The sequence below is a fragment of the Anopheles gambiae genome, chromosome X, assembly GCF_943734735.2.
Source record: "Anopheles gambiae chromosome X, idAnoGambNW_F1_1, whole genome shotgun sequence".
Lineage (NCBI taxonomy): Eukaryota > Metazoa > Arthropoda > Insecta > Diptera > Culicidae > Anopheles > Anopheles gambiae.
Window position 1 is genome coordinate 26,266,558 of NC_064600.1, and position 26,783 is coordinate 26,293,340.

General features: G+C 36.0%; 1 protein-coding gene across 9 annotated transcripts in view; it reads left to right on the plus strand.

The window, feature by feature from the left end:
• The window catches only part of LOC5668381 (homeobox protein B-H1), a 101,901-nt gene that overhangs the window by 62,664 nt on the left and 12,454 nt on the right, over nucleotides 1–26,783 (plus strand). For all 9 annotated transcript variants that reach the window (XM_061648152.1, XM_061648161.1, XM_061648177.1 and 6 more), the window contains one exon: nucleotides 13,714–13,945. In XM_061648152.1, coding sequence (XP_061504136.1) covers nucleotides 13,714–13,945 — 232 coding nt within the window. The remainder of the gene's footprint in view (nucleotides 1–13,713; nucleotides 13,946–26,783) is intronic.

Genomic DNA, 26,783 nt, shown 5'->3' on the forward strand with positions numbered 1-26,783 from the left:
TGTTCGATACGTGTGCTGTTGGTGTGGAAATCGTATCTATACGACTGAATTCATCAAACGCGTTCGAACTGGTGTTCGATCTGTGTTCTGTTGGTGTGTAAATCGTACCTACACAACTGAATTCATCGAACGCGTTCGAACTGGTGTTCGATCTGTGTTCTGTTGGCATGGAAATTATACCTATACAATTCAATAGATCGATCCCGTTCGAACGGATTAGTCATTGTTCGCGAATGAACTGAACTGAATTGATTGCGCTCATCATGTTGATCCATATTTAAGTAGCTTTTTTAAATAGAATCCTTAAGTGTGTATAAGGCATGGGGTACAATATATGCAGGAGACATTTTTGCTCGTATTAGTTATTTACATGCTAGTTTTTGGTCGGTTTTGCGATGGATTGTGTTGACCAGACAGTCGAGTGTTTAATGTTTTTAAATGATTGGTTTCAACCGCAGAATGAGTACTTCTTTGGCTACAGTATGCGTCTATGGTGGGTAAATGAAAAAGATAACGAGCGTTCTTTGTGAATAAAAACCTCATGAAACAAAGAACGAAAGAATCGTCGTTCGCGTTCGGTTCTTTTTGGTGAGCTAGTTCGTTCGCGTTCGGTGAAAAGAATCGTTTTGCCCGTGCCTAGTCAAAACATTTAACGACTGCTCGAATACGCTTACAATAAAACTCGGGGAGTAACTTGCCAGGCTTCTGAAATGCGCACCTTGGTTGAAACGGTCGCATTTGGTTAATGTTTTTTTTTTTTTTTTAAATCATAACATCATTTTTATTGTTTATCTCAATCACTCTTCTACGTAATTTGTAGTGCTTAATTCATGGAAACTCGATTGGATCAACGTGCCTGGGAATGTGAGAGTGGAAGTCATTTCGACTTAAAGTCATGTTTGCACCAGATTCGAGTCCATCAATCTCCAGCAAAATGTGCTATCTACTCATCCTAACTATTACTAATACATTATATACATTACTTTTACTATTTATCAATTCAGGGGCTCTGATCGCACCAAGTAATTTTGAAGCAAACATGTCAAAGTTTTTCGGAGACGATACCAAACATAAATTATGACAGAATCAATAAAAGAGTAATTGGATTATATGTGAATATAAAATACGATTAGGTCTGAAAATGAAATAAATTTGACTTTTTTATATTTTATTCTTCTTATTATGAAATACAAAAAATCCGATCTTTTTTATTTATTTGTCCATTTGTACGGTTATGCATCTTTATTCTTCTTCTTTGGCTCAACAACCAATGTCGGTCAAGGCCTGCCTGCCTGTACCCACTTGTGGGCTTGGCTTTCAGTGACTAATTGATTCCCCCCCATAGCAGGATAGTCAGTCCTACGTATGGCGGCGCGGTATATTTGGGGATTGAACCCATGACGGGTATGTTGTTAAGTCGTACGAGTTGACGACTGTACTACGAGACCGACTTTTTTTGCGTCTTTAAGCGCCGCGTTATATCAATTGGTTTGACGGATTTGCTCACCGCTTTGCTTTGTCTCTGACGCACAGTGATTTTCTAGAGAAAGAATGAGATAGGAAAGAGAGAATCAGAACGACATGTGTAACGCTGCAATGAAACAATCGTTATGAAACAAAAGAGTGATAACAGTCGTACGATTTTTTTTTACTCTCATAGATCTCTTGCCATGCACAACGTGCCCACTCGTAACACTGTGATGTCAGACCAGAAATGATCTTGGTTAACACTTTGACCGCCGGCCTGACGTCACAGTTTTTGAGTTAGCACGTAGCGCATGGCAAGAGAGCGATGAGAGCGACAGTTTCTCGTGCCATTGTTATCACTCTTTTGTTTCATTGCGATAAGCGGCGTAGCACATGTCGTTCTCGTTCTCTCTTTCCTACCTCATTCGTTCTCAAGAGAATCACTGAGCGCCAGATGCAAAGCTGAACGGTGAGCAAAACCGTCATGCGAATTTATATGACACGGCGCTTAAAGTGTTAAACCAAAATGAACTTCAAATGACTGTTAAAATATGTTCATTACTTCGTGATACCGGCCAGTACTTCCTAAAATTTTAAAAATGTAGCCAATTGTGGAATGTCGACATTCCTTGTCGTTACACCACATCAATAAATCCAATAGGGTAAACGTACCTATAGCGGTAGTGGTACCAATAGTGGTGGTATTGCACTAAAATGCGTCTCATATGACAAATTAACAGTAGTTAAGTTATTTATGATAGTGTGACATGTTCTCTGGCCTTTAACAAATGGTTTAAAAGTTAAATAGGGCCATTCTGTTACATAGTGACCGAAAAATCCATTATTTTGTGAAATGTGTCAACATTTTTCCAAAATCCTAAAGATTTCATAACGAATCTTTTTATTATCTATAACTCTTTTAAACATCTTTGTTTACATTCTAAACGACCATGTAATAATGCAATTATTTATTTTCTAATTTATGAAATGTTATTTTGCAATGCTGTTATGAAATGTTATTGTTTTACTGAAATTCACTGCCTTTTGACCATATTTACGTATTTTTAAGTGTTTAAGATAACGATTACGTTTACGATAATGCCATTATAGGTAAGCAAAATAGGCATGTTCCTATAGTGGTCTTAGTTATAAAATCATTAAAAACATGACATTTTAGATTTGTACTTGTCGTACTGTTTTCATTAAAATAAGCAACAGAAATAAGTTTTCTGTAGGTAATTTACCAAACAAAGGCCAAAATTCGCAAAATCAGGCTGAGTGAAAAATCGACCTCACATCAAGCTTTCTCTTACGCGTGTGGGTTGACGACAGTTGTTATACAGTACTTTAGTCAATATTTTTATCAACCGAATTCATAAATTTTTTACGATAAAATTATGTAAGAAATCAAAATTATTGCAGTAATCCTTGCTATTCATACGAAAACAGCTTCGAAACTAAGTTTCATTGATATTATACACCGTTTTTGATGCATCTTTGTTTACCACCACTATAGGAACACAATACGACGACTATAGGAACCATACCACCATTATAGGTACAACGAAGCAGTCACAAAAATATGTATTTTTCGTAAAATTGATCTGTTTCATCGTAAAAATGGTTGTGATTGCAAAGATAAAATATATTCCAATTAGTATGTGTTAAAATTTATTCATGAATTTACCTTCCTGATACTTCATTTCGTTATCAAATCAGCAGTCTGCAAAGTCCGGCCCACGGGCCTAATGCGGCCCGCCGCAACATTCAATCCGGCCCGCGAAAAGATATGATTGATTTTGAAAAATGGAATGAAACTTTTCGTACTATTCGTGGGCTAAAATTTCAGTCTGTCAGTTGTTTGCATTGTATAGCAGTTTTCGAGCAGCTATCTAAGTGAGTGTAATATATAGGTGGGCTTATCCCAAGGTTTATGAATTTAGAAGGCTAATTTTTATCGCCTCTGTTTCTGAATGAAGATTTTAAGACTGTTTTGTGTATTCGTCATGCCTTCAGAAAGCTTGTTTGAACAAAAATTGTCACCTCTCCTGCCAAAAAGTGATTTCCAAAATTTGGTTATAAAAAACATGCTATGAGACCACCTAAGCTACATACACTTTGATTCTGGATTCTATCACCAGATCTCTTTAATGCACCTTGGGATAAATGTAGACACCACCTTGTTTTGCCATTTTTCGAGCAGGTACTCTAATCTAATTCTAGCTTTGAGGCTAGAATACTCTAGACTGAAAATTGTAGGCTAGTTTTTTGTGCGGTTTTGTATGCAGTGTTTACACGATTTCAGCCTCCACTGTCAAACTCCATACAAAAAATTGACTAGAATCGTGAAGGGCCCTGAGATAATTTCTTTAAATTTATATTTCTTTAGCATTGAAAGGTTTGATAAGCAATTTAAGGTTTAGCAATTTATAGGTACAGCATTGAAAGGTATATGGTTGTCGCAATAAACGGTCAAATCGAATTGTAATCCTGATGTCGACTCCGACACGTCGGCATGCGAATTCTCGCATGCGTTTCTCCCGCATACGTCTAGGAGAATGCGTTTCTCCCACGCACCAGCTCGACCAATCACGGGCCGACACGTTATCGTTCGGCACGTGGCAACGAGAGAATGCGCTATCCTGCTTCCTGCGAGAAGCATCTATAAAGCGATCGATCAGCGGATCGATCGCTCTCTTATCATATTGATCTCAACGTGAACGGAGATCACCGCAAGTATACTTTAATTGCAAATAAAACGTGTTTATCTTTATCCGTGTGTAAGTGCTTCGTGTACGGGTTCTTTCGTCGAAAGAAATTACGGCTTCGTGCAAAAACAGTATATATTTCAGCAAACTTTCACAAATAAATCTAAGACTTTACGAGTTGTCTTTCGTCAGTTATCCGGAATTTTCGCCATGGTGGACGAAGACGTGCGTGTAGGCATAAATTGAGTTCTACCCTCGATTTTCGTCCAGAAAAATTGATGGGACACATGAAACGGATGTTGAACCAACTTGTAAACTAGGGTTTCATATCAAAATACTGCCAAAATTCACCTTAAATGATCGCACTGAGTTTTAGCGTCATTATTTGCCGCTGCGTAGCCAGCGGAGGCGATTTCTAATTCCTAATCTGTTTATTCATGTTTCTCAAATACTATTTCACTGTTTGACGGGTTGCATCAATCTCCCAGTCCCACTAACGCACTAATGTAGCCACTTGCCCTCTGTCTTCATTTTCAGCTATTTTTGGCCTCAACGATAGTGGTGTCAAATTTTGTTTGCTGATTCATGGGATAATACTTATCAAAGTGCAATTAACGTTTTGTTAGTGTAGCCGAAGTAAAACCCATGATAAACCCATTTACTTGCTCATAGATAGAATAGAATTATAGAATTACAAATTGAGAATATAGAATATATATAGAATTATATAGAATTACAAATAAGATACACTAAAGTCTGGTTGCAATAAATTTATTTAAAGTTTTGTATGCGACTTTACGATGGGAGAGCATTTGACTTTCGTATACGAAATACATTAAATACATAGTCTTAGATATAGTGAAATGGATTTATACATTTTTCTTGCGTCAATATATTTTCTGCTATTTGTTTTTCTCAATTTCATACAAATCAGATGATTTCTCTTATGTCTATTTTGGGGATATTTGAATCAATCGTATTTGAAAGCAAAAACGAACATTAAAAAAAGCCTGTTGTTGTTTACGAGTACAACGATTATCAAAGTGATTTTTCTTAAGGAATCAGTTATCAATTCATCTGACATGACATTACTTGTCTATAAAGCATTTTGATACTTACTGAATCCACATTTGCTTCGATAATTTTTCAGCCGTTGAGACTTTTGTATCATCCCCAGAATATCTTCAATATTTTTTGCGAAGTGAGAGGATGGGGAAATGAAAAATACGACTAGCCCTTTGCCTAAAAAATTTGCCGACCGCTGCCAAAGACCATTAAAACACATTTGTACCACTACAAATTGCACCACTATTGGTACATGTACCTGAATAGGCTCATCTTGATTACGCTGATTTTTTTTAGGAAATAATACTTTGTTCCTTTCAAAAACCTGAGCACACGTTTAAGAAATATCTAGAGTTCATCTGTTAAAATCATGTTGAATAATTCTTGTTCTTTGCCATCATCAAATCGTTTGACCATCCTAAAAATTCACGGAACGGACGCTGTGTTGTTTTCTTTATATTATAGTTGCGCATTAGCTTGAAATTGAATTTTCCAACGGTTTGCAATCTTACTTACCAAATATTTTTAGCAATTCTTTCACGTACTTGAATTGATTGATTTTAAACACCATTTCGGTACGGTACGCGACACCAAATGGATAAAAATTTGTCGCGTCTCAGTTACGTCACTGATTCACACTTACGTTTTCCAAAAGACTTGCGCAAAGCACTTGCTACGTCAGCGTTTTGGATTCGGAACCAGGGGTTGGGTCGACCTTGCGAGCTGATTACCGAGGCGGAGTCGAACACCAAAGTAGGTAGAAAAGGAGGGCAGGAGGAGACCTGCTCTTTACTTCGATGTGGGGTAATGCTAATCGGTCAACCGACTGAACATTTGATAACCAAACGATGGTTACCAAATTGGGCAAAGCCTTCGACAGAATCTGCAAACAGTTGAGATACACCAGAACACGAGTGATCTACGTGTCTGTAAATTGTGAACTGAAGTCGCCATCAGTTTAAGCTTTATTTATAACGAATTATTTTCTATGATGACACACTTTGTCATCTATACATTGTCTTTTATGTTTATATTTGAAACTGACCTACTTTCTGCTGCTTTTGTGCTTTTGTGGATAAAGACGATCGAACTTGATTGTTTATTAAAAGGTGTTCTTTCTGGGATACCCTGCGCAATTGGTTTTGTTATTGCGTTATGGTTTGCGAATCGTTGCGATGCGCTTCCTGCCTGACAGATTTATGTTTCGTAAGCATTTATGCTCTTATTGTGCTACAATTGTTATTTTCCCCAAATGAGTTTGATGACAGAACTATATCATCGTCGATGTAGGATTGGTTTTCGTAGATTTCCGAGTGTAAAAAGAAACTGTGATATAATGACAGTACAAATTCTAGTGTCAACATATATATGAGGAAAATTTTATTTCAGCTCCGCGGTAACTGCTTCAAATCATACAACGATTTTTTTCAGTTTAACACGTTGTCTGCCACGTCAGCCACTATGTGGCTGACGGGTTTTTTTCCGATCGGGCCACGTCAGCCACATAGTGGCTGACACATTACACATTGTAAAAGACGTGTTACAAGAGTTATCTCTTTGACGTATTTGATCGGTTCTTTCACAATGCTTTTCTTTCACGGTTATTATTTCTCAAAAAAATGATTCAAATATCAAAATTAGTTTCTATTATGTTTTCATAAATAAATGAGAATGAGAATGAACAATAATTAAAAGATCTTGGAGTTCATTTATTCATCCTTTACTTTTGATGCACAATCTTAAAACACTCATCACAAAGTTGAGGTTGATCGGGACAGCTTGGACAATACGTAAACGATCTTTTCACAGTTTCACGTGCCTTTCATTGGCCCATGCTTTGCCTGTCATTGTTGTAGCATCGTCTGCATGCGCGTACGAAAGCGTTGCAAAGCGTTGGAGTCGGAATGTCACCGACTTTTGCGAGAGGTAAAGAAAGGGAAGGGAAGGGAGGGGAGGGGGGGGTTCCAAGAATGAAATTCCATGGAATTAGCCCAACAAACGACATTGTGGAGCGACTGAGACAACAAAGAGAATTGGTGAATTTGATTTAAAAGAGAAAAAATGCAAAAGCAAATGCATTCGTTTCAAAGAGTGATTCCGTGGCCTGACGGTGCAGTTCAGTGGGCATATATGGTGGCAGACAACGTGTTAAACAACTTCTTCCCCCAAATGCTTCCTTCAAATGCTGGTGGGTGTAAAATGTACACTGTTTCTGAAAGATGTCCGAGCATCCGTCAGTGAAGATAGAAACTCTTATGCAGTGATTCTACCAGTAAGTTCCTTACAGTTGTTATTCGGACTACTGGAGCATAAGTTTCTTGATAGTCATATTTTTGGCGCTGATATCTTCTTTTAGCCATGAGCCGCCGCTTGTATCTGTTCACAGTGGCATTATCTGAATATTTGATTTTGAAATCCCTTTTACATGGAACTGCTCTCGAGTCCACTGGAAGCTCTACCAGATCCCATGTTTGATGTTTTTAGCGCTTGCATCTCCTCATTGATCGGAAGCGCATCAATCGTTTTGAAAAAAAAAAAAACTCCACTTAATTATCTGCGTTCAGTGCAAATGCGACATTAGTTTAATAATCACCAAAGCGCCCAGGTGGATTTTGAAGCATTTAATTCAAATTTTCATCACATTCTTCTTTCGTATTTCCACCAATATCGATCGATCTTGTATTGGTATTTTCGTGTCGTTCGTATTTTCAATGTTTATCTTTTTCACGTTTTCAATGCGTGTTCAAGCAATCGTCAAAATTTTCCGGATGTTGAACAGTAAATTCAATATAATAATTACCTGTACTAACCTGTTCAGATAGCATCCTTTATCGGTCCAAAGAAGATACAGTGGAACCCCCCATCACGAGTTTAATTAGTTCGAATGACTCATTCGTTATGCGGAAGGCTCTGTTATTGTATAATTTGTATGAAACGTGAAATCATAGCACAGTGGAAGCAGACCGGGATGGAAATATTTTTTTTAGATTTCAATGCTGGTTGTATTTATGCTTTGAAGTTGATACTATAACATAAAGAAATCCAAAAATTTAGGCTTCTAAACCCCGTGGATTGCTAAGAAAAAAATCAAACTTGAAAAATGTTTCAAACCCGTCTTATGTAGGCAAATGAAAGAAGCATCTTTCAACTACAATATTTCAAAAAGTACTACTTTGATTTTGAAAGTTAAAGTTTTTTAGAAATGTTATTTAGTAATTTTTAAAATGATGCCTTAAGCATTTTAATTATTCCATTTTTATGAATGTTATAATAACTACAACAAGAAAACTAAAAATAAATAAAATGTCTGTCTTCAACATTCAACAATTATAGAGTTTAGTATATTCATGTTTTCCCTAGTACTACACATTGTAGAATGATTTATTATAAAGCCTTTGTTCAAAAATCAAAATGCACTTTTCGAAACTTTAGAAGTTACATGATATTTTGTAATGCTTAATTTTTAAGAAGTATAGACATTATTACTTCTTTTAATAGTATTATTTTATTTGACCAGACTTGGGCCGGTCTGGTGGTACAGTCGTCAACTCGTACGACTTAACAACATGCCCGTCATGGGTTCAAGTCCCGAATAGACCGTGCCCCCATACGTAGGACTGACTATCCTGCTATGGTAACAAAAAGTCACTGAAAGCCAAGCTCACTTCATTAAGTGGGTACAGGCAGCCCTTGACCTTTTTGTGGTTCAATTTGATTCTATTTTTTTAAATCAACTAATTTTGAAGATATATTAGTATTTGCAAGGTCTTACAACATGTAAACAACATTATAAATGTACTCTCTTATGGTGTTTTTAAATGAATGATACTTTACATTTCTATCCTTATGTGCGTACATATAAATTAATGTCCATATATGGGCTACCAAAATGATGAATGACTGAAATGATAGTGCGAGGTCAAAACTTAAGATAAGCTTTTTGTGGTAGATTTCAAGCAACCTCTAGAATACCTAATATATCCACATTTATTTATCCTTGAAAAGTATTTTTATGTAATTAATTGAATAATAACGCAATTCAAAATATTTCATCTTCTCTATATAACTATAGATAATTAGAAGTCATCAATCTAGTTAATTGAGTAAAACCAATATTTCCTCTTAATGATTGGTTGATTTAGTAGGAAAATAGCACAAAATTGCAAATTCCTAATGATTGGTTGATTTAGCTCAAAGCACTGTCACTCAAATACAGGACTGTCACTAACCACACTTGAAGCCTTGTAGTCATAACATTCGAGTAAAAGAGATAGAAGATGCAATCTAGACATAATCTTTCAAGAGTTAATAGGGCGTATACCATGAACATTGCATAGATTTTTTATCGACCAGTCATGTTTATAAGGTTCTATGATTGGTTGAATTTCACCCTATCATGTTTCAATCCCAAATTGTTTCATTGGTTATTTTTTCCGATGGCATAGTTTTTTTTCGCTTAAGAGTATTTGTCTCTTGAACTTTACCCAACTAGAAACATCTCTTATGGCCAGTTTTGTTCTGCACCTTAGTCAATTTTGTTTGCCTTTATTATTAATTTGTTATAATGTATAATGTTATAATAAATACACTTTATAAGTCAAAGTCACCGTTGCATATAATAATGCGTTATAATAAATACACTTTATAAGTCAAAGTCACTGCTGCATTTTAGGCACTTTTTAGATTTTCGTGAATGTATTTTTTAACTTAGTTTGTTAATTTTTGTGATTTAATAAATTAAAAAAATTCTTGAACAAATGTAAAAAGCAACATTTTTCTCAGAAGCCACATATCCATGAAAAAGTGTAAATGATGTAATAGACTTGTAAAAGGTACAGCATGAGGTTATTGTGAGAAATATATGTAGCATATCAAAATAAAAAAAGCTGAGAAAAAAGGTCCGGTGACCGAAAAACTTGCTATAAAGAATAAACGTAAGCAAAGCTATAATGCATGAAATTTATTGGAAGAGGTCTTCTTAGGCCACGCCTAGCGTAGCAGCATTCCCGCATGGACATAAACGTTCATGGACCAAGCAACATCAATATGTGCACATACATATATGTTGAGTACGCGTAAATCGATAATCGACCCCTCAAATTTAAAATTTGAACTATCAGTTGATTCGTTATTTAACAAACTTTCAACCTATCAATAGATGTGTTTCAAACTGTTTTCAAAGTTTGAATGTTTGTATATAAAAGAAACGTATAAAACAAGATATATATATATATATATATATATATATATATATATATATATATATATATATATATATATATATATATATATATATATATATATATATAAATATATATGTATATATATATATATATACATATATCTTAATTTATATGTATATATATATATATATATATATATATATATATATATACATACATATATATATATATATATATATATATATATATATATATATATATATATATATATATATATATATATATATATCATATATCAAGAGGATTGTAGATAGATATATATACACACACCCATACACACATATATGTATATACATAAATAGTTTTGTCATCCAGGCGACCGAGCAGTTACATTATTTGAATAAAAAATATTTTACGTTGCGATAAAAAAAAATTAATTCCTTTAAGATGATTCGATTTCTACGAGATTTAATTTTAAAACAACAAGTAAATCATAATTTTCTTATTTTTCATTGTTGCATTATGATTTATGAAAAATAGTCTGAAAGAAGCAAGTTCATAAACATCCCGAAAGCTTTCAATTGGAGGAACATTTCCTATGATTATAAAATATAAAATATTAAAAATATTTATAAATAAATTGTATACATGAAATATAATTATTACCTATTCAATCTATGTTTCCGGTCATTTTGAATAAACATTTACTTAGGTGCGAGAGCTCTTTTTTAAAGTTAGGTTAATAAAGTTATTAAATACTTGTATGTATTTCATTATCCTGCATTGATATCTGGGAAAATAAATAAATAATCATTTTTTATAAGTAACCCTGTAATAAGTAAAGAAGTTAGTTTCTTATAAAACAGAATTTCATTAATTATAATACCTGAAGTTGTTACAACTTGATTGCTGTTAAAAATGATGACTTGATAGTAGTATAATAATTTATTTATACTCATGAATTAGCGTTTATTAGCGATTGCTGTACTTTGTTATGTTTGTTCAAAAATTGTTGCTTTTTAAATCATCATGAAAAAATAAGCAATATTAAGACATCTGCTGCTTGGGTTTCTCGTAATATTGCTTGGGTTTGTGATAAACAGGCGTTACGCGTAACGTAGAGGGCTGAGCCATACTTTTACCCAAGAAGAAGAAGAATATATATATATATATATATATATATATATATAGATATATATATATATATAAAGATATATATATATATATATATATATATATATATATATATATATATATATATAAAGATATATATATATATATATATATATATATATATATATATATATATATATATATATATATATATATATATATATATATATATATATATATATATATATATATATATATATATATATATATATATATATATATATATATATATATATATATATATATATATATATATATATATATATATATATAAATATATATATATATATATATATATATATATATATAGATATATATATATAAATATATATATATATATATGTTAAAAAAATTAATTACAAACATGGGAAAAATCATTTTGCATTATTCATTGCTTTACTATTTTTATATATATATATAGGCCCTTTTTTATTACAACCGTCGACAAGGAAGGACGTTAATAAAGAACGGGGAGTAACAAACGATAACTTATAAATATATATATATCGCCAGTGAATATATATAAGATAATCCAGTGAATGGATTATCCCCCATAGCAGGATAGTCAGTCCTACGTATGGCGGCACGGTATATTTGGGGCTGAAACCCTACGAGTATTCATATAAAATTCATGAAACCCTTACAAATAGTTTTCAAAACCTTTAAACATAATTTGAAAATTTATGAAATGTAACCATTCTAAAATTTAATATAAGTATTTTAGGATGATTTTAAAATGCATTATTTATTAAAAAAAAAAACTTATTTTTCAAAGTGTCTTTAAACTAAAAAATAAGGGTTGCATTTTACCCTTTTTTGTGATAAGTCATGTAATGATGGTCCCAATTTTTTGGAAAAAAAATTAATTACAAACATGGGAAAAATCATTTTGCATTATTCATTGCTTTACTATTTTTATCTACCTCGTCCGGATTTGCTGCAAATCGCGATAAATGACTGTCCTAATCATGGCGATAGCCGTTGGATAATAATACAGTGTCAATACAAACAACATTCACAATAATGGGGCCCTTTCCGTTGTAAGTTCGTAGGCTGAAATTTCAGCCTGTCAGCTGTTTGCATTGTATAGCAGTTTTCGAGCAACAATCTAAGTAGGTATAATGTATAGGTGGGCTTATCCCAAGGTGTATGAATTTAGAAGACTGTTTTTATCGCTTCTGCTTCTAAATAAAGATTTTAAGAGTGTTTTGTGTATTCGTCAAGCCTCCAGAAAACTTGTTTGAACAAAAATTTTCACCCATCCTGTCATAACAGTGATATTCAATTTTGGTTATAAAAAACATGCTATGAGACCACCTGGACTACATACACTTTGATTCTGGATTCCATTACCAGATCTCTTTAATGCACCTTGGGATAAATGTAGACACCACCTTGTTTTGCCATTTTTGCCAGCAGGTACTCGAATCTAGTTCTAGCTTTGAGGCTAGAATAATCTAGACTGAATATTGCTGGCTAGTTTTGTGTGTTGTTTTGTATGGATTGTTTACATGATTTCAGCCTCCAACTGTCAAACTCCATACAAAAAACTGACTAGAATCGTGAAGGGCCCCAGTGTGTGTTCCGAAATATGAAATTAAGTTAAGTAGTAAATATTATCATTGAAAAAAAAATTAATACAATAATCGTTCTGCCATTTTTGGAAGCTTTAGTGGAGAGAAAAAATTCCATGTATTTTTGAGTGTTTATAACGGCTCTATAATTTATAATATTTTGTTATTTTTTTCTCAAAAGAAAAGATCAGTTTGATTATACGGTGTTTTTTGTCGATGTAATGTAAAATTACATTTTTTGAAAATCTTTTAAAATATCTTATGATCTTATGATGATAAAATTATTATGATTCCTACAAAACTAAGAAACATTATGACTTACAGACTCCCAAGTGCAAATTCCCCTCAATCGGTTGGAATTCCCAACCGGTTTAAAACCACCTGTCTAGAATATTTTGTGGTATCGATAGGTCAAAAATTAGGAGTAGTATTCTTCCTAAACAAAATATGGTAGTTATATGAATTGAAAGTAAATTAATTCGGTTATACGCCAGTGTTAATTAATTTTTTCTGTTTTTTATCCCCTTTATCTCTTAATTTAAGGTGGAAAAGATGAAGATGGCAACAGCATCAAAAACGGACTTGGACTTAGCAGTTCCTCAGGGCTGAGTAAAAAGCAACGAAAAGCTCGCACCGCTTTTACTGATCATCAATTGCAAACCCTTGAAAAAAGTTTCGAAAGACAAAAGTATTTAAGCGTGCAAGATAGAATGGAGCTAGCCAATAAGCTTGGGCTAAGCGATACTCAAGTTAAAACTTGGTATCAAAATCGAAGGTGAGTTTAACATTGAACAACCACTGTAAGGTGTTATTAATAAAAAATGTAAAGCTGATTTGTTCATTTCTGACCCACATAAGAACCCCCACTCAAAAAATTATGTTACAACTGGTGATCACAACTCCTCCTCCATTAGACTATGTTATTGCTAAATCGACGTGTGAGCAAGTGGTAGGGGAAAGCGGGGCAAAATGGGCATGTGGGGCAAAATGGGCACCCTCTATTTAAGCATTTTTTGACTACAAAGATACTTTCCAATGCTCAAAATGTATTCAGTAAAGTGTTCTATGAACACCATGTAGTTTTCATAACCCTTACATAACAAATAACTAAGAAAAATGCAAAATAAGGTTTAGCAGCATATTGATGTAATTTTTGCCACTTCGAAAATAAGCTTAAACAAGTGTCACAGGGATGCGTTGAAGTTTTTCATGATATATTTTTAAAGATATGATATTTCTTTACAATTTGTCTGAAGAAAGCAAGGCGATTGAATGCGTATTTTTAATAATATAACAAAAACTACAAAAATGCTTCACGTGGGGCAAAATGGGCAGTTACGCTTGGGGCAAAAAGGCCAGATGCTTTTGACATACGGCGCTTGGTGAGGCTATGGTGTTGTATTTGTCGCCTCAAAATGATAACAGACACAGCTTCATAAGATTCGATTTTGTAGATTTATACGTTTGAAAGCTGTTTTAATCTTGAAAACATATTTTTGGAAGAATTTTAAGGGCTTTTCTGACCAGCAAATCAAAAGATAGAACGAAAAATACATTTCACGAAACGTGCGCAAAAGCATAGACCATTACCTAAGCGCAGTTGTTGTGGCCCAAATTGCCCCAGTGTTTTGACGTTTCACATTTTGTTTACATATGCCCATTTTGCCCCAGGGCTATGCCCATTTTACCCCGCGTGTCAAAATAGCTTCTCGTAAAACATCAACTTTTATTTTACATTATTTTCATGTTTTCAAGTTGTTTTTATTCTATGTGGCAATTTTAATCCATAGATAAATGGTTGAGGCATACATTAATGAAAGAAAAATTGTGTTTTGTGGAATATTCAAAGGAATATTCAGTAAACTGCTTAACATGCCCATTTTGCCCCGCTTTCCCCTACACAGCGGTGTCTATTCAAAACGACTATTGGTATAAACAAGTGGATAGTTGTTTATTATGCTGGTAAACCCTGTAAGCTTTCCTAAGCTATTTTCAACCGGGTAATCTTCATACCTCTAGCCGTATGACCTCTGGATCTGTATGATGACAAAATTCCTACAATTCACAGGGGAAAGTTACTTACACAATTCAACTTACCAGAAACACTTTGCACTTTCCTGTTTTGTTTTAAAGATGCGGAATTAGGATGTACAATCATGATTGGAAATATATGGTTCGGGTGTAAAGGAAACAATATAAATACATAACCTCAAAAATTTGGTTTACATGTACTTTACAAAAACACGTATGTTCTATGGCCAAAACGTGGACTGCCCTTTAAGTAGCTAATTAAAATAATACTGATTACTGCGCATTCTAACCCAAAATATTACTTTGATGATACATTATATACGGATCAATTATTTTTTTAACTAATGCATCACATACACGCCGTTTGATTGCATAAACAACCTACTGTCAACGTACTTATTTACTTCTGGCAGATACAGGGTTTTCCATTCCAATTAACAACTGTCCACAGTCAACTAGCAATCCTCGATTTGAAAAACACGATTGTCTACCACTTACAAACAAGTCAAGCCGTTTTTGGTACACTGTCCATTTCAATTTCACAATTGTCGTCTTCGAAAACACACGTCAGATGCGGCACGGGTTGTTTTGGTTTTGGCTGGAACGTGTATCACTTGATGTTAGGACAGCTGAGCAAAATGGACATGCTAGGCATTTTATGTATACTTTAATCTTTCAACACAATGCAGAAATGTTGACATTTATCGGTGCTTTTACTTGTAGCCAGTGAAAAAAAATTACAACGTCCCAAAATAACCTAAAAACTGTAACGATCCAAGAATAACTAAAACCAAATGATAAAACTGTTTAACATGTCCAAATTGCTCAGCTTTCCCATATTCTGATATTCAATCAAGACCTGTTTACAACATGGTTCAATTCTTACAGACAAGTGATACACGTTCCAGCCAAACCCGTGCCGCATCTGACATGTGTTTTCGAAGACGACAATTGTGAAATTGAAATGGACAGTGTACCAAAAACGGCTTGACTTGTTTGTAAGTGGTAGACAATCGTGTTTTTCAAATCGAAGATTGCTAGTAGACTGTGGACAGTTGTTAATTGGAGTGGAAAACCCTGTAAGGTGATGAAATTATGGTTGGTGACATTGTAGCCGCCATGTTGGTTTGAAATATGACAGTTGGTGGTCTAAGTTTCCTATTGTAGAAACAACTTCTTACAATTTCTAAATGTAACTCTATGTAAACATACAAAAACACGACGTAGTTTGTATAACAAAATGATTCTCTCTGGCTGTCAATGGAATTTGGTTGGTATGAGGATGATTATTAAACACAAACGGAAATGACACAAGACAAGTGCGTCAAGACAAACTTAAATTTTTTCTTTCGCTAAAGCTGTGTCAAAGCCTTTGCCAATGTGTCAAAATGTTCAAAATCAAAATAAAAAAACGTAAACAAGTTTATTTAAGACACGATCGTTTATCAAGTCTACAATCCTTGTTTAAACATCGAAATGATTTTCTCCCACTTTGTAAGTGACGATAGTAGCAGTGAAGAAGAAACAACGGTAGATCTGGTAAAACAGCGCCGACTGCTTCGAAGAGTTTTCGACCCGTTACAGCTTTATAACCAAGCGTGAGTTAAGCATGAGCCGGTCTCGTAGTACAGTCGTCAACTCGTACGACTTAACAACATGCCCGTCATGGGTTCAATCCCCAAATATACCGCGCCGCCATACGTAGGACTGACTATCCTGCTATGGGGGGGAATCAATTAGTCACTGAAAGCCAAGCCCATGAATGGGTACAGGCAGGCATTGACCGACATCGGTTGTTGAGCCAAAGAAGAAGAAGAAGATTTTCTCATTGCCAACACACAGGTCAAAATAAACACATAACTATATAAACTATCAATATTCAATCTTTTTTGTAAGTTTTCCGTCATCTCTATTATATTTTTAACTGTCACTAACAAAAGTATGCAAAAGAGGGACAAACTGCTTTAATCCAGGGTTTGCCGGGGAAGTCACAGCTATCAGCTTACATCTTATATGGTGCAAAGAAAATTCTTCTACTGCTGTAGGTATACAATCTTCAGCCTCGTAGATGTAGATATCTGCAGATGATAATTAGATCTCCTCATCGTTTTCAATAAGACGTATATGAAAAACATCAGTTACATACTCATATCCCATTCCAACAACGACCAACGAGGGATTAGTTTTAAGTTTCATAAATTTGACGACTTCGTTATGTTTGGTTAAAAACCATTCATCTCTTGTTGACGCTCTGAACAAAAAGTTGGCAGTTAATTGAATCCCATTCCCATTGTATACTATCCGAGGATATTGACAATCGGAATGATTTAACGAATGCACAATAGCACGTTCCTCAGACCGAGCAGCAATTTTTACACCACATTTAAATCCGGAACGTACAGAGCGTTTTAAGATGCCAACATAGTTTTCAAAATCATAGCTTGAAAAATTATCCAATGGTCCTAAATTTTCAACATCTTTATCAATATGTTAAAGGTTATGAACATTGCTTGTAACATGTTCAATACCATATATTGCGCCAAAGTTACGGACAAAAACATTTAAGAACACCTCTGCAGTTTTCCAATGCTTGCGATGGAATTTTGTTGAAAATATAGTAATCCCACAAAAATAAAGTAAATAATGATTGTATATCCGTCCGGGTAACAAGTTCTTTCATAACTGTTGTGATATCGCCACCCTTCTATCGAATACAGTACACTTTCGTCTTTCTGAATATATATGGAATATGCCTTTATCTATTTCCTCTTGTTGCCCGTGCGGTAGCCTACAGTATAATAAATGCACTTTGCCGCTCGGCTCTCTCTCTGGCCCGACCTGCTACACTCACACATCACCCGAAGACCATTGCCTGTCTTCGGTGAGTGCCCTTAGCCGTTAGGCAGGTTGGGCCATAACAATAACTATAAAGCTGCAATAATGCAAAAAATTCTAAACTGCGTGCCCTTCCATTTGTGCATATAATACGGATCAGGAGTATTTCTATTGATTTCTGAGGGAAGCTGCAACGCAGTAAAAAAATTCGTTCAAACTCCTTCTGAGCATCAGACAATCTAGAAAGGGATACAAACTTTCCGATCCATATTCCACAGATAATTTTTCGAGTTACACCAAGATCAATCAAATACAAACGGTCACTCGTAGGAACGTGTTCAATCATCAAAATTCAACAGATCTTCTATAGGCGATCGCAAAGGCAGATGGTGTGGAATGCATTCCCTATCTCGGAATCTATCATCGGTTCGTACTGGAGCCCCGACACAATCGAACACCACCTTATGGCCATATGGGATGGTACACACCAACGCAAGTGCATCTTAAGCATCCATGTACAGCATTATAATAGCATGTTGCTGCAAGAATAAAAATGTTGCTAAAATGCAGTTTCATATAACATTTTCAAAGAATAATACTTACATTTTATAAATGCTCTTGCAGGAGAATCTGCTATAAAAGCTCGGATTTCAAATTTTATTGTTTTATCTCCTATGCGAACTCTATTAAGATAAAGTTTTTTTGCTTCCTCCACAAGTTGACGTAAGTATTCTTCAACACTTCTCGGTTTTTCGGTACCACAAAATGCAGCAAACATCATTATTGGTGCATTTTTTACCTCTTCCACTCTTCCATTAAAATGGGCCAAACTTGCATTCGTCCACTTTTATGTAGGGGAAGGCCGTCAACAGAGAACTGGATCGTAAATTGCTCTGTGCATGGAGTAGAAGATCTGAATCAAGTCAACTTTAGGATGTACGTACGTTTTAAGAAGGGTTCGACAGTCTTTCGGTAGGTCCATATTGGTGTCAATTCTCAAAATTTCCAACATCTCATTAACCGTATCTCGAGGCAGATTTCGGCTGATGGCAAAATGTCTCAAGCAATCTTTGACATCCTCATGATTTTCACAATTGTGATATTTTTTAGACTTATTGGTGTCTACAGTTTCCATATTTCCATCGTTTCCATCGGTTTCACTATCTGAAGAGAGCGCAATAAAATAATCCTCATTGGAAAATGTATCTAAAGTCAGACATTAAATACAATTGATTATTATAATATTGATTTTAGTATTATTCGATAATATTACCCGCGTTTAAATTTTCGAGACACCTTCTTTTGTCATATCTATTAGGGAAGAAGCCGGATCTTCTCTGCCCGTATGTTCTGAATCCGGGACATGGGACTTAAATAATGAACTTACACGACCAGTTTGCGAGGTATTATCTAAAAAAATAATTATAGTGTGATACATGCGTAGTATTAGTGACTTTGTTAACATTGTTAAAAAGTACATACCAATTGATGATGAAAACACTCTGCTGGGTCCTGCTTCAGCGTCATTTTCAGCAGATAGTTGTTCTAACAATTTATCCCGTTAACGATATAATTTTCCACTTCTTTTTGCCATGGCGTAGACAATTATAGAAGGATTAACAGTAACTTAACCAAAATGCTATGATTATTCACTTGTTAACTTGGTTCACAAAACTTAACACTTCCTAAGCAAGTAAACACACAACACACTATAAGTTGATGGATTCATTCAAAGCCGCGCAATCTTGACAGATCCCAATGCAATACAGACGGTTTCGCACACACTCTCAAATTTGATTAGTTCGAGCAAATTTCGTGCAGATTTTACCTCAGGAGTGCCAAAAATTCGTCCGAAAATGAACACATTGTTGATTGGGATGAATCGATACCGGTCATGGAGTTGATAATGAACCCATAAATGAACTCGATTATGAACCCGATACATGAACTAATGATGAACCCATACCTGTCAATCAAGCCTATTACAGGCGTCCCCCGAGTTACGGCTCCCTCGAGTTACGACGATTCTCAAATACGAAGATTTTGATTTTGACAGTTATAAGTTGTAATTGAGAAGAAATTGGTGTATTATTTGAATTTCTATGCTAATCACCATTAGACACACATTTCCAAAGGTTCGACAACTACCCATTCTTGAATATCAATATCGTGTAAACGGCTTTTGGAGTAAAATTAATACATTATCGAACATAATTTTAATAAATTAATCAATGTCATAGATTCCGACTCTTCAAGTTCTGTTATAAACTCCATATTCACATATATTCGACATACGACTGTTTCGACTTACACCTTGATTTGAACATTTTTTGGTCCCAAATACTGTCGTATCTCGGAGGACACCAGTATATCGCGATTTGAAGGGATTCTCTCACACGTTCATTATGTTCATTTTTATATCGTTTTGCTAGCGACGTTTCTCTTCGAGTAACCCGTCGGCAGAATCGAGTCAACAAAGTAAACATCGGTACGATACGATATTTCAACAGGAAGTTGCGGTCGAGAGATTTACTGCCGACAACTCAAGCTGACGGGAACGCGCAAATTTAACCACACTAAGGATTTAAGCCACTATGTGTGTAATTAAGTTTAACATAATTTATCAAAACTTTCTTCACTCATTTTTACACCATTTCCAACAAAATAAAGGAAAAAAAGATTACATAGAAATCTACCGGGTCCCTACATCGACGAGACTAGTGATGGGAAAAATGAAGTTTTTGGCGGAATCGATTCCGGCTAGCTCCGCAGTTTTCTGGAATCGATTCCGGATAGTAGGTCCGGAATCAGTTTCCGGAATCGATTCCGGAATCGGCTCCGAAATCGGAATCAACTCCGGAATCGGCTCCGGAATCGGAATCAACTCCGGAATTGGTTCCGGAATCGGCTCCAGAATCGAAGTCGGCTCTCGAATCGGAAATGGCTCATAAATTAGAATCGGCTACCAAACGGAGTCAGTTTCGGCATCGCCATAAAAAAGGCGTTTGGGTCCAATCATACTACGCATTGATAACCGCAAAAATCCAAATTTACTTGTAAAAGATCCATTCTCATCGAGATTCCCGGACTGATTTCGCTCCGGAATCAACACCGGAATCGGCATCGGAATCGGCTCCGGAATCGGCTCCGGAATCGGCTCCGGAATTGGCTCCGGAATTGGCTCCGGAATTGGCTCCGGAATCGGCTCCGGAATCGGCTCCGGAATCGGCTCCGGAATCGGCTCCGGAATCGGCTCCGGAATCGGCTCCGGAATCGACTCCGGAATCGGCTCCGGAATCGGAATCGATTCCAGCATCGGAATCGGCTCCGGAATTGATTCCGAACACGGAATCGGAATCGGATAGGTCCGATTCCGAGCTCCCACCACTAGACGAGACCCCAGGCGACCGACTAGTCCGTTTACCGTTAGATCCGCCGTTGCATAGGGTCTACGTCCTGCAGCAAGCCAAGACGAGAGAAACGAGTGCAGCCCTGTGGATGGGATTTGCGCTGCGGAGGAGGTGCTCCCATGTAGAGTCATGAAGGTCAATCAAAGCCATACAAACCTAAATAATACTTTATAAGTATATTTGACGCTAGAAGCAAAACTAGCCATAGTCCATGAATGAAAAATGAATACTTAAAAAAAAATTAGCCGATTTCAGTCTTGAGAAAACAAAACCATTGTTTCTAACTTGTTTTTTAAGATCAAAATTCCATGACAAACATACTTTTAAACACACATACCCAAAATCACCCAAATCAAAAACTGGTACCCAACTGACAATTTCAAATATTTTCGAAGTCGTGTGTACGTCGTGTGAACGTTCACGCCACGTCGGGTGATCGTCGCATTTTAGTCAATAAGCGACGAAGTGAATTTTTTTAAAACGAAAAACACTATAATTATGGCAGATTTTCTGGAGTATTTTGCTCATGTCCGCTGTGCAAAATCGAGCAGTTTTCTGTATACAGTAGAACGTCGATTATCCGGGCAGCTCGGGACCGCACGGTTGCCGGTTAATGGATTTGCACGGATAATCGTCCGAGAAATGTCAAATTCATATAAAAAATATAAAATTCACCAGTTTTATGATTAATTTACCATGAATTTATCAATTAATCGTTAGTAGAATATTATTTTAATCAATAACAATAGGTTTAACAACTTTTCACGAACAAAAATGAATTTCAAAAATACCACTAGACACTACAGAGCTGCACAAGAAACTGGTTACCCAATTGATTATCGCTGCAAACTTTCGCCGTACGTATGAACAGCTGTCAGATTTATGCGCACGGTTAAGCTGCCCGCCGGTTAATCCGTCCCCGGATAATCGACGTTCTACTGTAGTTTTGTGTGTCGTTTGTTTGTTGCGTTTAAAACGACGCAAAAAATGCGCTAGACTTCAGCCAAAACTGTGCTGGCCAGCGCATTTATGACAGTTTTTAGGTGCGGAACGAGCGTCATCTACTGAAAGAATGGGTGAACTATTTGAGACGTCGGAGTAAAAAAACGGCAGGAAAACACATAACATTTTCAAATGCTAATTACTCGGTGGATAAAACGAAAAAAGGGGTCAAACGAAACATCATTTTAAAGCTTGAGTCTTCATCTTTCCGTTTTTGTGCATACAATGTGTCCGAAATGTGTTAAATATCGTAGAAAATCTGCAACTCGATGGGGCTGTCAAATTAAGCTTGGGCTGAATAAAATTAACATTGAACTAGTCCAGCACGCGGAGTCAAAGTAAATGTCGTGTTCGACAAAATATGCCGTAAACATTGCAAAATGACTTGTAAAACTCTGTATCATGACGCCGAGCGACCGAAATTGCCTTAGAATGGGTTCGACTTGGTAGGTTCATGTCCTTTGCTCGTTTGTATTCCGTGCATTTGTCGTGCCCAGTGTTGTGCCGTGGAGTAAATATTTTTTTGGTGTTGTGCCGTGGAGTAAATATTTTTTTGGTGTGTGTGTGTGTGTGTGTGTGTGTGTGTGTGTGTGTGTGTGTGTGTGTGTGTGTGAGTGTGTGTGTGTGTGTGTGTGTGTGTGTGTGTGTGTGTGTGTGTGTGTGTGTGTGTGTGTGTGTGTGTGTGTGTGTGTGTGTGTGTGTGTGTGTGTGTGTGTGTGTGTGTGTGTGTGTGTGTGTGTGTGTGTGTGTGTGTGTGTGTGTGTGTGTGTGTGTGTGTCTGTGTGTCTGTGTGGAAATTCCAAAGGTGTTTGATTCTGATGCGTACATTTTCATCCGCTGCGGCTACAAAGTCCATGCATTTTCGATCTCGCTGCCTGAGAAACAACACAACAAAATTGTTTTCCAACCACCATCTTTTCGATCGGCGAAAAAGACACACGATTGTAGTAGGTTTGGAGATAGCTAAGGTCGTCATATAGTATGTTCGGTTTTTGATACGGTCGCCATGTAATCTGATGAGCGTACAACGGTACAACTGATCAACGCGTACCATCGCGGTAGGTCAGTGTTTCGCTGACAAGTATCGAGGTTGAATAACTCTTTGTTCGAAGCGGACTTTTCGACACTTGATCGTCCAGGCGATCATAGAAACCTTTAGGAGGTTTCCCTTACTGGAAACGTTGGAGTTTAGAGGCCTTACCTTGGGTAGGGGGACATAACTAAACTCTTTAAATGAGAAGTCGATAGATGTTGGATGGGCATAGTCCTATCCTGACAGTCCGAACGAATCTGACTTGCCACGGTCGGAATTGGTTTTATTTATACTCAGTGGGTTTCGTACATTTGGTTTTGGAATGTGTTTTTGTCCTAATTAAAGGTTATTGATATGAAGTACAATTCATACATTGTATTGGAGTGAGGTGTCTATCAATTTGTGACTATGTTGCGCTTTTAGTGTTTTTACAAAGGTTCTGGAAAGTTTCAACTGTTCTAGCCAAGGAACGGGTGCGTTGGTCGATCTTTGCCTACACTGCGCTTTTTAGCAATAAGTTGCTATGCGTTCTCTGTTTGTCCACTTTGCCGCAGTAACGCTTGAATTGCTTATGTTGCGCGTTTCGGTTGTTTTCGATAAATGTGTCTCAATTGTTTTTTCTATGAACGGTATGGTCTGGATGTGTTTCTATGGTGTGGATTGATTTGCTGATGTGTTATAATGAATGTGTTGCAATGGTGTGATTTGGCTTTCCGAAGTGTGTTACAATGTGTCTATAGCTGATAGTGTGTATTATAATAAGTTCTGTATAGCAGATATGCTACACCTCCCCCCTTTAATAGAATAACGTAATGAATTACAATGATTGAAGTTATTCTTTTCATTTAATTTAGCTGAGTATTTGCTATGCTTTTTTCTTGGTTAACTAATAAAATCATTTCTTATCGCTTAAGGTGGGTAATATTTTATGTAAATAGATCTATTATCTAGAGGTAAAGAATTGGGAATATTTAATTTTCTTCTAAAATATTTAGATTTTCCTATGATGCCTTTGTTAGGTTCACATCTAGAGTTTTCTGCTTTTATAGATATTATGACTTTTAGCATGGAGATAACATTATGAAATTTTACAAGGAGCTCTTTTAGATACTTTTCGTAAGCAATAGTTCTTCTTGGTTCTTTTACATTTTCTTCACATAATGTGGAATAATTCATTTTTCTAGCCTTTTTATCCTGGCAATATAATTCATTATTAGATTCATTTATATACTTCTTCTTTGATTTGATGCTACTTTTTCTTCTCTTTATATGTTTTAGCTCGGTTGCATGATTTTCATTACAAGGAATCTCCTCATTTATTTCCATGTTGTCTAGCAATAATATACTATCTGTTACTTGTTCCTCAACAATATTTTTCTCATTGTCATTACTTGTTGTAATCATTTGTATATGTTGTTTGTTTTCATGTTTATAATCATGTTTAGTATCATTTTCACATTCTTTTGTTGAGTTATTATTCTCCTTAAATATTCTTTCAGAGTCTCTTGACCCTTTCATATCATTAATTGCTTCACTATTTAATGCATTTCTTCTTTCTGATTTATCTTTAAGTTTTCTGTTATTATAGTTCGTTTTGCTTTGCATATTTTTAAAATCTTTTTGAGTTCGATCGTTCATTTGATTAGTATTTGTATTTTGATTGCAAGTACGACTTTTATGTTGTTTAATATTATTATTGAATTGTGTATGATTGTTTTGTTCTGTTCTTATATAAAAGCATTGGATTTTGTTCTGACTACTGTTGTTATAGTTGTTCTCGCGATTATTATATCCTTGGTTAACTTGATTGTTATTACTACAATTGTTTAACTGATAGTTGCGTTTATAGAAACTGTAATTGTTATTATTTCTATAACTGTAGTTGTCGGATGGTGTTTGAGTTGTTATCGATTGATTAAAATTAGGGTTAATTTGATAATTAATTAGAGTATCTTTATGTTGAACATCCCTCTTGTTGCTTCTATGGTTGTTCTGTCCATATCTTACGGGTGGGAACCTGGGTGGGTTTTGTGTCTGAAATCTATTATTATTTGGGAATTCGCTGAAATTTCTCCTTTCTTGGTAGTTGTATCCATACCCTCTATTGTTCCTGGTAGCGTTTAAATATGGGATCTTTATATGGTCATTTTTTCCCTTTTTCATTCTGTCTTCTAGCTCCAACTCTACTGCTCGCTCTATCGCTTCATGCAAGGTTTCGAATTTACTCGATCTCATTATAATTCTGGTCTCGAAATCTTTGAGTCCATAACTCAATGCACTGATTCCTGATTTAGTTGCCTTTTTTCTGGCTACTTCTGGTGCTATCTCTTCTGCTATGTATGCTTCTTCAAGTTGTTGCGTTAGTTTTTCAATAATGGTTCCAAAATCTTCTATCGTTCCCGTCTGTTTAGTATTATTTATTTTCGATACTATGATCTCTGGTGTTACCTTTATGCTGCACCTGTCTTGTAATTTGCTAACTATTAGTGTTGGGCATTGTGCGCGTGTGCGCACTGTGCGCACAGCACACCTCATTGTGCGCACTGCACAGCACACTTTGTACTGTGCGAGCACACTTCGCACAGTGCGCGCACTTCGCACTTTTCGCACAGTGCGAGCACAATCCGCACTTTTCGCACACTTCGCACAGTGCGGGCACTTTTCGCACACTCCGCACAGTGCGCGCACTTTTCGCACAGTATGAGCACACTTCATACTGTGCGAGCACACTCCGCACAGTGCGCGCACTTTACACACAGTGCAAGAACAGTCCGGACTTTTCGCACACTTCGCACAGTGCGAGCACATTCCACACTTTTCGCACACTTCGCACAGTGCAAGCATGTTTCGCAAATTTCGTGCGAATCGGTGCGAGCACACTTCGTACCATGTTACAGGAAGTCAGGTGGTATGGTACTGAGCATATTTTGACAAACCGCCTTTAAGCATCAGCATCAGTTAGCATTAGCGACTCCGATCCGTTGGTGCTACGAGTTCAAGTCGGGGCGAATCAAAGATCCATAAATCGCTTGCACACATTCATACCACACACATGCCCATCACCCCCCCCCCCCTCCCCTTTTGCCCTGTCCCATGTCTTCTCTTCAGTTAATCACAAAATTTGACTAGGGCTCCGAGTGAAAATTGTAATTTTTGCATCAAAACATGCGCTGCTATCGCAAGCCTGCGACGCGAATAACAGTTTTCCCGTGAAACCAGCTGTCTGTTTTATTGCACAATCGCAAAGCGGTGGCTCCGAGTACAAGCACAGACACGTTTCATCTCAGCCAAATTCAAGAGAA